Source organism: Paramisgurnus dabryanus, chromosome 19, assembly GCF_030506205.2.
Source record: "Paramisgurnus dabryanus chromosome 19, PD_genome_1.1, whole genome shotgun sequence".
NCBI lineage: Eukaryota > Metazoa > Chordata > Actinopteri > Cypriniformes > Cobitidae > Paramisgurnus > Paramisgurnus dabryanus.
This window is the reverse complement of record NC_133355.1, coordinates 18,483,891-18,503,055: the sequence shown is the minus strand read 5'-3', so window position 1 is coordinate 18,503,055 and position 19,165 is coordinate 18,483,891. Positions and strand designations below refer to the sequence as shown.

Genomic DNA, 19,165 nt, shown 5'->3' with positions numbered 1-19,165 from the left:
CATGGCTACTGTGTTACTGTAGTGTCTTGTGCCTCATTATAATGAATAGCAAAAATTAGGCAACTTGCTATGATTTTTTACATTCATTAGTTCTTTTTCTGTGGTAAAGATTTGCAGTTTTCTCTGTATTATATGGTTCGTTGATAATTATAATGAATTTACTATTTTTGAAACCTCAAACTACTAGTTTAATTCTGTGGCTTTTAGATTTTAAAACCACAGAGGTTTAAAAATAGAAATGTACAAATTGTTTCATCCTTGAAAATGTTAGATGTCCAGTATAGCAATACAATAAATATCGTTTTGCCCAAACCAGAGAACCAGAGGCCAGAAGAGGAAGAGGATGTCCATCTGTGAGGAAGAAAAGATTGAGGTGAGCTTTTGCCCCCACACTGCTTTAAGACTGTCTATCTCACTCTTCTACCTCTAATATTTAGAGAGCGTGATGAAAGAAGACAGCTTGTGTATGTTTACACAGCAGTCTCAGTCCTCTCCACTCACCAGCCTCGTTCAAACACACACGGCAGTCGCCTCTAATAGCTTGCGTTTCCATAGGAACCGTCGCCGCGGGAGCGAAGACAGAGGCAGTCTACTCTGCAGAAAAAACCCACCAAAGCCGATGACACACGAACCGAGTGCACCACCTGCAAGGGCCCGGGCGACAATGAAAACCTAGTGAGGTGGGTAAGCTCGTGCACCGCACGTTTCCGAGCATCTGCACGTGAGGCGGTGTTTGATCTGGGGGGGGGAGGTGAGGGTTATATTCTCCTCATGATTAAAGTTCAGCTTCATTATAAAGATTCTGCCATGCATGTGCGAGGCGCTCTCTATTTGGCTGCCACATGTATTTGCTCACTTGGTGAGGCAGTAATGAGCTTTCTGATTTACCATCATCACTTGGCCCAGGTACTTTGTGCTTTCTTCAAACTGGATTATTTTAACGTAAGCCACAGATTCAGATCAATTATCCAATATTTAGTCTGTTACAAATCTTGTCATGCTTCTCAATGGCATAACCTTGCTATGTTAGTACTTATGATTGACACAAAAGTGACTTGACACAAAGTTGTATTTGGATAATTGGAGTGGCTTGTCAGGGTAAGTGAAAGCTACAAGTATTTCAAGACACGCATTGATGCATGACAGTAGGAGATTAATGCTAAGCAGGTTAGCTAGAGTTGGTATTTGGCCTCGGATGTGGTGTGAGGTGTGTTGCCCTGACTCTTTCTATCTTTGCATTGAACAGGTTTTGAGAGCCGGGCAGCACCTCTTCCCCCCTCCCTAAAAAGGACAGATGAGAGAGAGAGAGAGACAGGGAGAGAGAGAGAGGTAAAGGGAAATAACTCGTTTGAAGAGCGCCGTTGGGGTCGAGGAGGAGTCGCAGATGGCCACCTCTGAACGCCACCTTCGACCATCCTCCACCCAAAGCAGACCGTGCCATGGACTCGATCATGGTTAAATGATGGTCCGCTGCGCATTTTGTGAACGAAAGACTATCATATGTGGACCAATCGCGTTGGAGGGTGATCAACCCTTATCGGACACTTATTAAAGGACTTTATGGATTTTGAACGTGTAAGGATACTAAGTTAGCCAGTTGGGAGGCACATACTTGCCTGTAGGGCCACTATAATGTTCTTGCTGGAATACAGTGACAATGGTTTTGGGTCCTCTTGCTCTGTGGATTAAGCCGGATCTCAGATTCTGGACCTTTTTACCTTCTTGCGTCTTTGCATCTGTCCCAGTTTTCATGTGGGCTCCTGGACTTTCACATTGACTATACTACATCGTACGCTACTAACCTCTGATCACATAATCTGTGCTGACCGTGCTTCTGAATGTTAATTGTGTTGCCTGTCTTACTTGCTTTTTTAGGAATGCTCTTAATACTGCTTTTATTTCTTGACTCTGCTGTCTTTTGCTTGTGCCGTGTGAATTATATGGTTAAAAGTTATTAGATTGTAGTAATTAGATTAAGTAGCATTGTTTTTCAACTAGTTTTCGTACACTAATATAGGTCAATATGGCAATATGCATACTTGAATTGTAGTTCTTCCTGTAGCATTGTATCGGTAATAGGGTAAATCTTACAAAAAACATATCTTGGTCATATTTCACCACAAAATCAAAATACACTAGTACAATTTTACAGTAATAAGAATTTAGGGCACTAATCTGCCTAATTTACATATCCAATGATTATATCAAAATGGTTACCCAATAATGTCATAGAATGCTAAATTTCTCTGTAATTATTTGGGAATGGATTGTGTTTGTGCTTTGGCTTGTCAGTCATCTTGGAACACACTGGAAACCATTTAGATCCACTAAGGACCGAGCATCCTTCCCATACCCTTAAAGAGCCATACATTGCACTATTGACAGCCTAGCTGCCTATTTCCAGTGCAGGATGGCTGACAGCTGACATCCAGAGCCTCAAGTTCCCAGTCAAAGGTATCCTGTGGTTTCTATCTTCATGCCACCAGGGACAACCTTACCCCGTATGCCCTCTCAAACTGCTTACTCGCACCACAGCAGACGCAATACTTCCTTCTTGGGATTTACACGTCTGTCTATCTCTGGATGACTTCAGATGCCCTTTAACCTTTCACCCCACTGTATCTTCAGCCAGAGTTTTATCTGTCTACTGCTGTCTTACCTAGCTCACAGCATACTGTGTGTATAAGTGTTTGTTGGGGCACATACCGCATCTGCTTTGGGGAGATAATGCTGCTAGATGGGGCTTGTTAGATTACAGTCGTCTGCTAAGTCGTGTGATGTCAGCTTACAAAAGTATAGAGCTGTTCTAGGTTTTTCCGTATGTGTTCCTGGGGTACGCCGTGGTGCCATTTTGTTCCAAAAATTCATTTGTACTTGAATACTTTAAACTTAATGTATGATTGAATTTGATGACTTTTATTTATTTTATGTACATAAATACAGTACGTGACATGCTGTTTTTTTAAATTCGCTACATACAGTACTAAATGTGACTTGAGATGAGATTATGGCATTGCATTTGTAAGAGTTTAAGTGTGAATTCTTGTGAATATGCAGTATGTTCTTTGTCATGCATCGTTTGGGTGTGTGTGGTCTTAGGACGGAGCCGTTTGTATCATGCAAGCCTTAATAAACTCTTGACTTTTTCACCTTATTGCCATCTTGATGAATGAGTCTCAGTCAGGCAAGTTAATGGGTCGTGCACGTTGGTGTTTGAATCCAGCAGCTATGTTGTCTCTTGTTTATCATTAGGGATGCATCTAATGATAATCAGCCAGGGCGTAGTGTTGCAGAGCCAGACTTATGACCACTGGCATGCAGTCTGGTCTACTGTGCAGCTGATTCTGAGCAAAACGGACACTTAAAAGACTGTTTGACCTTGGCTTATCCAGTAAGTTCAAAAATGTTTTTTATCAACCTTGTATCTAACATTAAGATAATTTATTGTATCCTTTAATTAACGTGTTAACATGATTTTTTTTCTGAATCAGCCCACATTTTACTGACTGACAAAAGATGACGATCTTTACTGTTTTTCATCTTTCTCCATTCTTCTCTCTCACCATTAACTCATCTAATCTGCTCTCACACGCTTACTCTTCCTGTCTTTCCCATCAGCCCGCTCCCTTTGCTTGTGCCAAGCCCGGCTCTCCAAAGCGAGGGAGGGGAGGCTTTCATGGTGAAATCTAGTTAACAGCATAACAAAAAGCCCTGTGTGTTTGCTAGTAATAGCATTTGTGCTTACACAACGACAACGGTGGTGAGAACAAGCTACATCTCTGTGGCCCATTGAATCTCTGAGCCTCTTATTGTTCTCAAAGATCGAATCACTTTGGCATGACCAAGATCTGAGCACCCCAATCCCTCATACTCAGTCCAGTGGTCTGGTACGAGGGGTCTTGCGGGACTAGCAGTGCTGCCCACGTTCCGGTCTGAACCCGGGGAATAGATGGAAGGGGGGAGGACATTCTGGAAAAGCAGTAACCTTTCCGATGATGAGCGGCTTTCCTATTACAGTCCTGACACGGGATCCACAGAGATGATTTAATGGCGGCATTTTGTTTTTGCTGACTTCACCCCTTTTGTCCAACGTTCAAACTCCCCATCACCATTAAAAGAGAAAATCCAAGAGCCAGGGCTGCAGCGTGTGGGAAGACTAGCGAAGCAGCTAAAATCTATTACGCTTCTACAGTGTCTTATCCTACCCAGTTTACTGCAGCATGTCCCAACAGAAAAAAAAATATCTGCGTGCCTTTCGTTTCTGCATTTTCCCCTTCTGTGTGCATTTGGTAGAGGTCTTGCACAGCCCAGAGGTGCCTAACTAATTTACAAAAGCTTGGTAGAAGACTGTAGACTGCATATGCCGGTGCCAAAGCAGACTATATCTGGATTGGGTCCAAAAGATGAGCTAACTGTAGGACACTGTGATCAAACAGTGAAATTTGCATTTAGAAATCAGCTCTGTCCCAAATGGTTTAACCTCAACCAGCTTTGGGCAAACCACAAAAGTGACCCTCAGTCAGCCGTGTAGAAGAAATTTTGCAGAGAAGTTGACACACTGTGGCCCCCTACTGACAACTTTGAGAAAGTCTGAAATTACGGGCAAGCACTGCTGAAAGTTTGTGTCCCCGCCTGCCCGTCGAGTAAGAAAGAGTAAATGAATGAGTGAGCCATTTGGTAATGAGATAATAAAGAGGAGTTACTCTATCACGGCATTAATCTGCCGCTTCAACTTTAGATTTGGGCCCGCTCCTCCTTGTAAAACAAAGGCCTCTTAATAATACCATTCCCACCTCAACAGTAAATCAAAAATAGGGAGGCTCACAAAGGCTGATAATCCACTTTCTCAATAGAAGGGATTCACAAAAAGCCACGGGGGCAATTTGTCATGGTCGGCAGTCAATGGCCGAGTGCCTTGTGCCTTATTGATCCCTGTCACGTGGTGGCTCCCCAAGTAATTGCACTGGACCCAAGTGATAAATTTGCTGTGTTTGTACTGTCCATATGGGTGAGAGCTCGGGCCAAAGAGTCTCTAGAATCAGGGTCTCATTTTGGCAACACCTGTATACCCAATAGGGCTGTCAAAATTGCTCAAAAATGACGTTCGAATATTCTCCCTAAAAAAACCACGAATATTCGAACTATTCGAATATCTGGTTGCCCATTTTTTCAACGACGTTAACGACGTTTAACGACGCATTACGTCAATAACAGGACAAATTAATATAAAGAGACATAACTACTTCTATAGGTAGTCTATTTAAGTTTAAACATATTTGACAAAGTATGTTACATACACAAAACAAGTAAATCAAGAGACATAAAAGTGATATGGTACCTCGATTGCTTGACAAAACTCCCTGAAGCCTGCTCCATCCACGACACTGATCGGTCTCATGTCCTTACAAATGAACGAAATCAATTTCTCCGTTATGACCTCTTGTCGTGTTGCAGACAATGTGGTGGGCGATGCAATGTAAGTGTTAAGACGTGACTGTTTAGCTGGAGTTCTACACATTGTGGTCTCGTACACACTGCAAACTTTCAGGAGTGACAACTGCATTTAACTCTTTCACCGCCAGCGTTTTTAAAAAAAGTTGCCAGCCAGCGCCAGCGTTTTTCATGATTTTCACCAGTTTAATGCCTTCCAGAAAATTTTCTTCTTTAAATATATAAACATACAATATACCAAATGAAAGAACAGACCCTCTGCTTTCAAAAAAAAAAAAAACGTTTCATCCTACCTTTAGTGGTTCTTTTGCAATCAGCTTTTGAATATGGGTAGGTTTTTGCAAAAACGCCATATTTTGAGCAAAAAGCAGAGATAATTCCATTTTTATGACGGACTTTTCATAGAGATCCCATTCAGAGCGATCTTTAAAACAGACACGGACATGCAGCAGCTTGCCATAGGGCAATACTTCCGGTTTTAAAAAGTTGCGGAAGGGCGCCACCTGGTGGATAATAGCGGTATTGCGGAAAGACGGAAAATCTCGTCATTGGCGGGGAAGCGTTTTCTCTGAATTGACGAGATATCTCGTCAATGGCGGGGAAAGAGTTAAATGGGAAAATGTGATGATTGACACGGAGATAACCATAGCAACGGTCTGCCGTCTCACGTGCTTCTCACTCACAGCTTTGATGAAAATCATTTAACAGCATTATGTTTCGCAATAAACCTCCGTCGTGTCGTTGTGTATTGTACGCATTTGTGAGGCTGCGCGCACTCTTGCAGTGTTGCCAGGTCCTCGTCTTTATTTTACTCACATACCATTTTAGCGCTTAACCGTTTATGGCTTTTGGCTCATGAAGCGATCAAGTTTTTGGTGTTGTTAAAATGTGAAGGCGCCAGTCCCAATATTTTGATCTTTGAGGTAAAGCGTTTGGATTTATTTTGGTTTATTATTGGATTTTTCTTGTTCGCTGTTTTTTTAGTGCAAGATCTGGCAACACTGAGCAGCAAACGCTTGTGCCTCTGTCATTCTCTGTACCGCACATACAGAAGACTTTTCCCCCTTGTAATAATTTATTTCTTCAGAAGAGAGACCTGTCATGTCCATGATGTACGTTTAAACACTTTATTAACTACTAGTTGTTCAGTTCGGTTATGTAGGCTACACACTAAGCAGAGTTTCTGTAAATGCGGTTGTCACTACCTGCATTTTGCGGGAGTTAATGCGGTTGTAGAGTGCGATTGTCAGTCCCGTAAATTACTGAAGTGTGTGTGTACAGAACAGGATTAAGCATTAAAAGTTGAAGTGACAAACGAATTAATATGCAGTGTGTACAAGATGCCATGCTCATTTGGGTGCACATTTTCGAGATGTGACATCATGTTGCTAGTGGTCCAATGGTATGCTAACAACTTTATCTCGCGGCTCAACAATTTTACCTCCTACCGACCAAAATCCAAAGTACTTCCGGACATAGCTTTTTAGATTTTTGGGGGTTAAAATCGCTTTCTCTGCTGCCGTCGACTTTCTGCCATCGTCCATGCAAGACGCCAACTTTTAACAGTGACAGTGTGACTACTGTGACCTGTCCCTGAACCAGGCGCACTAGTGGGCCCACTCACAAAGGAGAAAGCCACGCATCTTCTACCGCGGGCATTAAAAAATATATAATAATTTATTTGAATATTAATTTTCATATTCGAAATTCGTTTTTTTTTTAAACTATTCGAATATATATTCGAATTTAGAATATTCGTTGACAGCCCTAATACCCAACAGTTTCATAATCCAGGTAAATGTAGTACAATGGTGTTGGTACAACAGCACAAGAATGAGGCATTTATTCACTCTATGGTCTGCATGGGGAAGACATCACATCAGGTTGAATGGTTCAGATGCCTTGTGGATGTTGGTGACTTTGTGTATAGTCGCCAAAACTTAACATACTCAAAGGTAAAATGGAATGCAAAACTAAAACATCTTTCACAGCATAGTTTAAAACAACATTTTGGTTTAAAACTCAATATGATTTTAAACTCTACTATGCATCTCTGCGCAGCACCATAGCTAGCTATTAAACATAGTTATCAGTGTTATTCGAGAGATTTAGGTTCTACAACCGAAGCGTTTCTTAAGGTCACTGTGGAAATTGCTCTTACTCACAGGAAGTTAATCCACAAAAGAGCCAGTTAAAATTGCCATGCAGTGTAATCCCCCAACACATCATTTAATTACATGTTCAAACATTAACAAAAAAATCCTGTCTTTATTTTCACATTGAAAGCTTATTTTAGCTATATCTTATCAAACGTATAGCAGTGTTTCCTTGTTTTATACTTGTTTTGTCATCTAGATGTCCGTGAATGACATGGGATATATTTCATTACATTCTCACAGTGTTCGTAATAAGTTCCCAGGGCTATATTGCATACATGTGAGCACCCCATATACCCTAAATCTGAATCTTTGACAGTAATCGTCCACAATAGTTGTGTCACAGACATCAATGAATTGTGTGGGTTGTTATGGGGAGGTGTGCTGTTATTTCGCTAAGCCATTAAACTAGTTCTTGCTCCGGCAGGTGATCCCATCCCATAAAATCCATTACCCCAAGACAAATCTTGGGGCCAGAATAGCATAGATACTTTTTGACTTGAATCATTTTTCTAAGTGGTTACACTTCTGGTTATAGTGTAGAATAGTTAACTTTTTCAATGCCAAGATGATATAGCATGTACCATAAGATGTTTGTTACATAGACTGTAAAAAACAATGGACGTAGTGTCCGTGATGTCACGCATGGGTTTCCGAAGAATTTTTTTTTAAGCCCAAGTAGGCTGTCGCCATCCTGGCAGCACGTCACCAAGCGTCACTCCCACATATCCGAAAATGGCCAAAGAGGTGGAATGTTGGTGGAAAGAGGTGCCTGGTTGCTAAAACCACACTGGCCTAGCTCAACAGTATAGTGACACCAGCGGCAATCCACCTGTCACTCAAGTGTCCATGCCCTTCATTATGCAGACTTTAAGGCTTAATATAATTTCATCAGATGAGTAAAATCACCCACTCAGATGTCATTAATGTTAAAATAGCTATATAGACTAAAACACTTCTTGTACAAGGCTGTAAACACATTTTTGGGGTCATTTTTAACATTCATAAGTTTTTGTATGATTTACTTTGTACGAATTTGCCACTTTGTAAAATACGTACACATTTTTGTGAGATCTGGCTGGTTGATCAGTGTAAACCTGTCTTCATAAAAAGCCAATATAAATTTAATTAGAACTGATATAAATCACAATAGTGATTGTACTGTTTGCCGTTTGCTATCTCCCCAAGAAATCCAGGCTTAAATGTTCTAGGTATCCGTGTGATGTTGGTGATTGTCTGTGTCTCATTAAAATACAAAATGATTGCTGCAATAATGATCCATAAAACTCCACGCACACCAGCCAGGAGCCTGTTTTACTTAAATCTATCCTCTTCACTTTTATCCAGTTGGATCTAGAGTCATACGTTGTGGTATTAAAACATCTTTTGATTAAACAGAGCTGTCATGCGTTATCTCTCTAATCAACGACTGAGTAGATGAAGGCCCTCTGCCCTGAACCCGACTGACTTTCTCAGGCTTTTAACGGAGCAACGGGCTGAAATAGAGTTCTAAGTGGAAGGATAAGAAGAGATCAAGCAACAGAGCCACCGGGCTTTTACCCTGCGCAGAGAAACCAGAGAGACGATGGGGAGGGAGCCCAAGCTTGCCAGGGGGTCTCTAAGAACTCCTCTTAGAGATTAAACAGTAGATGAAAGGAGATACGCATCGCTAGCCCAGAGCAACATGTGTCACAGACAAAAGCAATCAATCGTGTTTTTCCCCTCACCTCACATCCCAATAAGATTACATCAATCAATAGACACTCTTATGAGTGATTGGATTCCGTCCGAGATCGGAGGAGAGAGTTGGAGGGGTGGAGAGGAACGAGCAGCTCAATTTTCCCAATGATTAAAGCGGACCCAAATTGCTTTGATAACATCAAGGACTTTGTGACAGGGTCTGTAAGGGCACTGTGCAGAGCAGATAGAAGTCGATGCAAGAATCGTGGAGGAACGGGGTGACGTGCCAACTTATGACGTGGAAGATCTGAAGCAACTCTGTGTGGTTGGGTAGTTGCTTTGTTGTTAGTTTACCAAGTGAAGTCCAATTTTTGCTTCTGCGTTAATTGTACACCATAGCCTACTGTTTTATCTTCTTTCATCTACTACAGTGGTTATCAACCCCAGTCCTCGGGGGCCCCCTCCCAGAACATTTTAGATGTCTGAAACACCTGATTCAGTTTATCAGCTTGTTAGTGTGTTATTTAAGGACACTTTTCAAACATTCTGAAAGGAGCCTGATGAGTGGAATCAAGTGGGTCGCACACCGGACAAGAAGCACTGCGTCGCTTCTAGGACAACTCTGAGGTATCGTACACAGGAAGTGCACATTAAATAGCACAAGCTTAGTCAGATAGCATCTACTACAAAATGCTAAATATACGTTAGCAGCCAATGCTAATCGCTAAAGATTTGAGACAAATATGATGTTATTTAATGTTAAACTTGTGAGTGGCGCAATAGGGATTTGAGCAGCGTCCAAAGTCACTACGGACAAATGTCACCAGGCGCCGCCGTTGTGCGTACATTCATAGAAAATAATGTGTTCTGTTTTTAGATTCCTGACGCGGCGCTGCGCTTCTCATCCGGTGTGCGACCCCCTTCAGGTATTTCATATGGGGGACATCTAAAACATTCTTGGAGGGGGGCCCAAGGACTGCAGTTGAGAAGCACTGATCTACGCATATACGCAAACCCTACAGCCTACGTGATTTAACAAAATGTTAGCATGAAACTAGCATGATACCAAGATGATTTAGCACAAAGTTGGATGATTTAGCATGAAACTATTTGATTTGCCATCATAACATATAACAAGCAATAGCCCAAATTTGTACTAGTTAGTTTTCTCTCGCTCTTCTTTCTCTTTAGTCCTCTGTACATGAAAGAGAGTAAGTTAAAATCATTTTAAAAGGTTACTTCCTGTCGAACCTCCTATGATGATTGGGTATTGTCAATTTAAATTCCAATTAAGCATAATCATCTGCCTGTCTCTCTGCCTGGGTCTGCATCACTGAGCAGTGTTTTAATTCGAAGATGTTAAACCGTGATACACAACAAATGTTACAAAAGGTTCATTAAGGCAAAGTAATTAAAGAAGCAAATGGCGCATCGGGGCGCACTCCACTAATAAAACGCAAGCCTCCTGTGGCTGCCGGAGGTCCTAAACTTTCCCGCCGCAGGAAGCCGGGGAGTCTCATACTCTTTCTTTATTTGCTAGAGTGGGAGATTCATATGAAATCAATCGGCAACTGTGTGCAACAATAGCAGTGTGCTCATTAGCGCAGCACACACATACTCCTGGTCATTTGTCTTGTTTTCACAAGGAAACCGTGGGGTGATTTAAATTCCCCTTTCTTGCACAGATATGCCTGCTCAGCCCCTGTATATGTGTGTGTGTTTCAGAGTGCTGGCATGTGTCTTTGTGTGCATTTGTATTTGTAACCTGCCTACACGTCTGCTAAAGCTAAAAAAAATTGCATTTGTGGTTAGATTTGTAATTGTGTTTGTCGTCTTGCTTTTGCCTGTGAGATAATTATCAGTTCTTGTTTTTCCTTTAAACTGAAATTTAAAGAAAGCCACCGTTCCCATACTGTAATATTATCTCATGTGTGGCTAGCTGACATGTGGGCTTACTTAACAGTTCTTTTATGTACAAAATAATGAAACAGAAGTGCATTAAGTCTTGTTAAATAACACTAACAAGTGAAAGACAGCTTTTATTGCGAGGTATAATGGGATGTAAGGATACTGCTGGGTATCTTTCTGTAGCTCTTTCTCTCTGTGTGTCTTCCGAGGGGGATCATGTAATGGAAGCAGCTTCGAGTTGACAGTCTGTCGCCGAGGGCAAGCCATTTTCACATTGCTCTGTCACAATAAATATATGGATTAGAAACAGGAACCCTGCATTGCCGAGTCACAAGCAGTATCTATCGTTTATATTGAGCTTGTGAAATAAGTGCCGCTAGAATATCATAATGGATGGAGGTATTTGATGGCTAACAAAGCGATACTTCAACAAAAATGCTGTTCATGTTGTTACAAACCTGTACATATTTCTTTGTTTTGAAATATTTCGAGGAATGTTTGTAACCAAAACGACTTTCATAGTATTCTTTATCCTATGCCCTAGGTTAATGGTGCCAGTTTGGTTACAAACATTCCTCCAAATATCTTTGTGTTGATCAGAATAAAGAAATGTATACAGTTTTGTAACAACATAATATTGCGAACACACCAGCCGCAGTAGAGGCATCAAGCGCGAGTGATTTCAATGTTAAGTCAATGTATAGATGCATTGACGCTTACTAAAGGTCTCGCGGCGTGAATGAGGCGTTTACGGTACACTCAGATGGGGGGAAAGTGTTAACCCTTGACGGAAGGCTTGTCTTGAATCACAGTGGCCGCTACACATGCTCTGGTCTTCCATAAACTTAATTGGCTGGCTCTATCTAGGTTATTTGCATAAGGCAATCTGATTGGCTGACGCACGCGTTGCCGCTTGAAAAGTTGAGAAATGTTCAACTTCTGCCGCAAGCAACGGCACTGACGCGGCACCAACAGATCCACAATTGAGTTCGGCAGCGAACGGGTGTGTAAAAGTGAATGGGAAGCGGTAACGTTTACGCCATGTGTAAATGCACCGTTAGTGCGGTAGACACGATTCCACCTCAGTTGAAAAATGTTAACTTTGGCAGAAAAACGTGCCGCGTTAACCAATCTGGAACTTGCTCATGTAGTGACGTGATTACAGGAAGCGAGTGGAGTTGCAGAAGCCCCTCCCATGATGCAAATTTCCGCGTGAATGTCTCGATGACCACAATTTCACGCGAATAAAGCGAGTACACTCAAAATGTTTAAACGTCCAACTATTCGCAGTAGACGCGAATTTGACGCCTCAAACTCTGGTATGAACTCAACATAAGAGTGGATAAATGATCATACAATTTTCATTTTTTGACGAACTATCCCTTTAAGGTTTCTCCCATGTAATTGAGTATTTTGTCAATATAGATTTTTCCATATAGTTAACATTAAAAAGGAGTCTTAGTCCTGATCAATTATATTTATAAAATAATAATTAGTTAAATTTATGTAGCGCTTTTCTTTATCATGGACAGTCATAGGCTAATTTACTTATGGTTATGTCATAGCAGTATTGGCTTTTTTGTACTGCATGTGTGCACGGGCTGAATAAACAAAGCCTGAATTATCTATTTGTAATGAGGAAATAGTTTATCACATATGTATGTATTTATTTATTTATTTTGCAAAGTAATGTGTATTTGTAAGGTGTAGTTAGCTAAAGGTCTGCTATTATTGGGACCAATTCACATCATTATTGGGTTTTCCATCATGTTTCCATCATGCATCTCATATAAAGATGTTATAGGACTCCAGAGCTAATTTTTCTGTCTACTCTATGCTCCAGACTTCTCTTTATCCCCGATCTGGCACACAATGGCAGGTTAAATTGTGAGTAGCCATGGTCACGGGTTTATTATACTAAGTGATGGAGTCTTTACATCTTAGTAGGTTTCATAGTTTTGATCTGTTAGGAATTCTTGGAAGCGTTTCTCTTTGACTGCCCTGTTGGAGTTTGTCAAGCTCAGGGGACAATAATAGGTTGGCATGGTAACTACAGGTGAGAGTCGACTTATTCCCTTCTACAAAGGCGCCTTGAAGTGTTTACCATAAGACTTCATAGTTTATCTGGTTGCTTGGTCAGAAACAATGTAAAGTATATGTTCAGCTTAAAATAGGGAGCAGGCATTCTTGCTCGCTTTCTGATCTTCAGTCAACTTTTTGAAAGCATTTAAATCTGTCAGTCTACAGACCAATTTTGCATTAGTTATATTTTGCCTTATTAAATTCAGGTAATAAGGCAAAAAACAGGACTGTGTTTGCCCTCATTGCACTGTGTCAATGAAAAGCAGCATTATTGGCCAGAAAACCTTATTAATGCGATCGGGTTAGCTTATTTCTGCATCGTGGCGGTTCAGCGTTGACAGAAGGTGTACAGGTGTCTTAAGCACACGACTCTATGCTCATTAGCACCGAGCCATATCCCAGCAAGTCCTTTAATTAGGCACATCACAGATTTCAAATGCTGAGTTTGAAAAGGGCTTTCACGTCGCAGGGTGCTGGGTTCACTGACACCACGAAAATCCAAGCCTCTGCTAAAGTCTCTCTTGATGGGCTTTCTCATCTACCTGATCACCAAAAAGTGGCACCTGTTTCCCTCTCTCTCTCTCCACCCATTCTGGGGACTTACTGATAAGGCCACCGTGCCTCTTCTTCCAGTAATGGAGATGAGGACGGGGATGGAGCCTATTGACCTCCCCGGCTCTTATCGGCTTTATCTGATTCACGTTGCCAAATCAGAATCTACTCTATTGATTACAACATAATTAGTTAATTATGGACAGGAAGGAGAGAGGAGATGGACTGCAGGGTGAAGGGCATGTTGATCTTCAGCAATCGCACCTTATGAATGTTAAATAAGAGCTAAACTCCATGCATTTTGTGTTCTTCGCAGTAATCTATTAAATACAACATTTGATTGTTTTTAAACACAAATAGAAATTTTCTTGGGAACAAAATGGTCAGTGAAAGGAAGTGCTTAACCTTCAGGAGAGCAAGATATATGTTGTTAGTTTTATGTTCTGCACATTTTGTGTGGTTTGTAATTTGTAAAAAACAAAATTTTAAATGTCTAAATACGCAGTTTAAAACGCTGATTTGTTATTTTTGTCATTTTCATGCATTAAACGTTAAGATATTAGGGTGATTCTCGCGAAATTGGACTTATGAGGTGTCATGAAACATTTTGATTAAAAAAGTAAATGCAAAGTAAGAGTATCAAAATGGGAAGCATACCAATTTTGTTGTTTTTTCCACATTTTAGAGGAACATTTTCATTACCGCAACGTGTCCATGACTGGATTTGGTTTCTTTGACATGGAAATATGATTAAAAAAAATAAAAAATAAAAAGATTCAGTGCATGTTATACTATAAACATTTACAGAAAAGAAACATGTGGTATTTGGTGATCATTGGACAATAATAAGAAATATAAATGTGTCCAAGACCAATTTTCTCATCCTCCGCAACAATTTTCAATTATTGTTTAAGCCTAAGAAACTTACATTATAAAAATGGTTGTAAGGGACATAATTGACTGTGACACTCAAGATGGCTACCAGGTAAGCAGTTCTTATTTTTTCTCTCCAGATAAAAGTTGAAAATTAGTTTGTCATAGTATCTAGACAACTTTTTTGAGTTTGTAAATGCATATATTTAATGTAATATCATGTTGCGGTAATGATAGTTTTTGATAATGATAATCTAAAAAATTTAAATAATTCTATAGGAAATATTTTTTAAATCCTCTAAAAATAATGGTTAAGTAAGTTCAGACCTTAATCTTATATGTGCAAAAAATTGTCTTCAAGGGCTTTTAAAAAAATCTAATGCTGGACACTTTCTAAGTCTGGATTTCACAAATATCACCCACTAGCATTCCAGTTCAGGTGCCGAAATTAAATATATATATATATATATATATATATATATATATATATATATATATATATAGCCCTGCTTGTGAAAACCCAGCTAAAGTAGTTTTTATTTACTGTTTTCTAAATAAAATTATCTTACATAATGCAAAAAACATTTTGTGAAATTGTAATTTTGATATCTTTTATATGACTGATGTCAAAAACTGAATCAATCTTTGATGCTTCTAATCTAATTATTATATTATGAGACTTTAACCTGGATTTCACAGACAGGGTCAAATATTTTTGTATAAGTGCACAAACTTATTTTGTTTAGAACTTACTACTTTTCATGCAATCGTTGTATTTAGTTATTACATAAAACTGAGAAAGAAACTACACTTGTGCTTTAAACGGCACTAGCACAACAAGTAAGATGACGTTTTTTTTTCCAATTTACGTAAAATTGGGTAGCTGGAGATTGGTGGTTGAGCAGACCTATAACTAAAGACGCTACTTTGGTTTCTTTCTCGACATGGTGACTCTGGAATAAAAATCCTATAGAGATTTATCGACAAGATGAGCTGAAACTCATTTCAGCAGGACCAATCGAGCAGCGTGTTTTATGGTGGCTGTACAAGGCCGTGTGAGAGGTTGTGTGCCCGTGTGTTTTGAATCTATTAAGCATCTGTTACCTGACAGCAAATGGCTCTGTCACCATCTATCATACCGGCCTGGTTAGGGCCATACTGGCCTCTTGGCAGAATATAAGAGGTTTGTGTGTGCTGCATTTTAATGTATTCTCGCTACTAATACGTTGCCTGTTTTTTCCATGTAGGTGTGACGAGTGTCTGCTATGTTACCACTTTGGCTGTCTGGACCCTCCCCTGAAAAAGTCACCCAAACAAACGGGTTACGGATGGATCTGTCAGGAATGTGACACCTCTTCATCGAAGGTGAGAGTCAACACTTTTGTTGACAGGAGAGTGCTGCAGGAATTCCCTCTCCACTACAGACATAATCTCATGTTCTTCCACCATTCCATTATATGTATGGATTAAACTGTAGTGTAGTAGTAATAGCTTTGAATAGAGCTTTGAAATAATAGCGCTGTTTTGAATCCAAGAGAGCTGCATACATAAACAGCATTTTAGATCATCACAGACAAACACGTGACATAAAGGCTTTTTTAAAAGTTGGAAAGTAAAAAGTTTTAGTAGGAATATGTTAGCCTTAAGGATATATGCTATCATTTTAAAGATATAAGCATCTAAAATGTACAGTTTATCGCTTCTGCCAGGATGGATCAATGATTTTTATCCACTTTTTTATCATTCTGCACTAAAAGCTAGGGCAATAGTGTGTGGAGTACTGCTATGTGGTCATGACAGTACAACACACTATCAGATTAACGTCACAAACAATGCGAGTCTCAGCTGAAAACAGAAAATCTTGCAGAGATCCTGCAATGTCTCTTGCGGCCAAATGTGACTTCACAGTAAACAAACATGCTGAACGACGGGCAAAAAATGGCATTAATACAATGGACTGCTTTTTATATCTCTGATGTCCATCTCACTTTGGACTGTGCCTGCTGCGCCATGATTGTAATGTTATGGTTGCGTCTTTCGTCAGCTTGCTTTCTAATTGGATATCTTTCTAATTCACGTGACAATCTACAGCGTATTTGTCCTCAGGGTTCCCCCCACACAACAGGATTTCTGATATTAAAAAGTCAACATGTTAAATATTTACAATTTGCAATTGGAACGACCCTCACAGTTCTGAGCAGATTAAGATGCTCTTAACACACCATGCACCACAGAAAAAACTGGCTATTTTAAACGGGGGGGACAACTTAATTTGTCCCACCTTAACTCCCAATTTCTGTTAAAATGACAGTATCGAGTTAAAGGTAGAGAGTGGGTTTTTAGTAGCATCTAGCGGTGAGATCGCGAATTGCAACCAACAGCTCATCGCTCAATTTCGAAACATGGAGAAACATACAGTAGCTGCCACGGGACAAACATCAGTCCCTCAAGTTTTTCGCGATTCCGTGATTGCGGCACACAGCGTAAAAATCAACAATGTTGCGTATTTTGCGATCTACGGGTGTCACGATTCTCCAAATCCTCGATTCGATTACATTTTTTTATTCTAGGGTCACGGTTCGATTCGATTCTCGATTTTTACCTTTTTTTAAAGAACATAAAAAAATGCTATGCCATTTTTAGACTAGACGTTTATGAAATATAATATCTGACCTTGAACCCGGAGATGCCCTGCCATGTTACTTGTGCTGCCAGTGGAAAAATATACTTCATGCACATACCTGATAAAATGAAACTTCCTGTCAGATGAACATTCCTGTCAGTAAATTTGTACCTTTTCATTTAAACGCGAGCGGGAGTAATGATGAGTTTATATGGACGCAAAGTAATATTATGGCCGAGTCCGCTGCTTGTGTTGTAAGTAAACATGCTACATGGTGTTTTGTACATGCATATATTAGAGCTTTCTCTGAATTTTCAGCGCAATTGATGAAATAAGATCGCGCAACTTTCACACGCTTGCAAAATGAAAAGTAAAACATTGTGTTCAGTTCCTCAGATTAGATAAATGGGCGGAGAAAAGGCGGTCTCCTGTGGCTGTTCAAACACATTCAACCACATGTGCGTTTACACTACAAAAGCTTGGCAAGCCGACCGGACGTGACATGGAGGCGTGGCAGCATCGACAATTCCTTTTTTTTATTCGAAGTTCGAGATTTGTGACTTAATTTTAATCGATTTCGATTTAAAATCAAAACCATGACACCCTTATTTGCGATCCAGCATCATTTATTTCATCGCAAAATAATTGCAAAAATTATAAAGGTGTCATAATTTTTTATAAAGTTATATAATATTAATTCTGTCATGATACAGAATAGAATAATTGGTGAACATTTCTAACTTTATTTTACTAACCCACATAAACAATCTCTCTCCAGCACGCTGCACCCTACTACCAGCAACCCACGCGCCCCACAGCAGTCAATAATCATTTAATATTAGACATCGCAATTTTCTGTGCACATTTCTTGAAATCACTGCTGCGAAATCAGTCATTTTCATTGCAGAAATCACAAAAAATCCTGGAGGGACTGAAACATGTTTTCATCCGAGACAACATGGGAATGGTATGTGCTCATTAGAACAGTTTGTCCGTTTTGGGCTACTGTTGAAACATAGTGGCGACATCCATGTAAGGAGACACCCGCGGTATATGTAGATAAAACGGCTCATTCTAAGGTAATAAAAACAATACAGTTAATCAGGTCTTTATACACCACTGATAATATAGTTATGTATATTATGTTGCATTTCTTTCAAGAGATCCTTCTAAGTGTCACACATTGCACCTTTAAGCTGTTCATTTCAAAGCCTAAAGTTCATTGAGCAAAATAATAATTCAAAGCTTTGTTCAGATGGTTTTCTTTCCCTGAGACCTTCCTTATTAAACTTTGCCCCCTCAGCATTAAAAACCTCTCAATCTGCCACAGTCCCTTTACCTAAAACCCACAGTTCACCTCACAGTATATAGACTTCCCCCTAGTTAGATATTTTACTATTATCTTTGGGAAATAGCAAGTGCATTTGCATTCTTCCAAACATTAATTTCTGTGTCTTATTGAATTACAGTGCAATCAAAGGCAGTATGTGTCTTCTTGGAAACCTAATTAAGATAATAAATGCATCTGATTTTCACTTTATCTTTAAATGGCCAGTCCAGCTAGCCAGACGTTAGCAGCATGGAAATGGAGGTTAATTGATGTTTGCCGAAGAGAAAATAAAAGATGAAAAATTATGGGGGTCTGACTGCATAGCGGAAACTGAAATTATTGCTCAGGAAAAATTAAAAGGTTAAAGCAGAGAGCGTGATCGAATGAAAAATAAACACACTGCCAGATGTTTACTGGATCTTAGTATCTGCATCTTATGCTTATTGTTAACATCAACAGTAACTACAGTATCTTAGGTCATGCGTAAAGACTTGGTAACTCTCTTGACTT

General features: G+C 39.9%; 1 protein-coding gene across 1 annotated transcript in view; it reads left to right on the top strand.

Moving 5' to 3' along the window:
• Positions 1-19,165, top strand: part of phf14 (PHD finger protein 14) — an 85,582-nt gene that overhangs the window by 49,198 nt on the left and 17,219 nt on the right. The window contains 3 exon segments of the mRNA XM_065292301.1: positions 317-373; positions 556-680; positions 15,950-16,067. Coding sequence (XP_065148373.1) covers positions 317-373; positions 556-680; positions 15,950-16,067 — 300 coding nt within the window.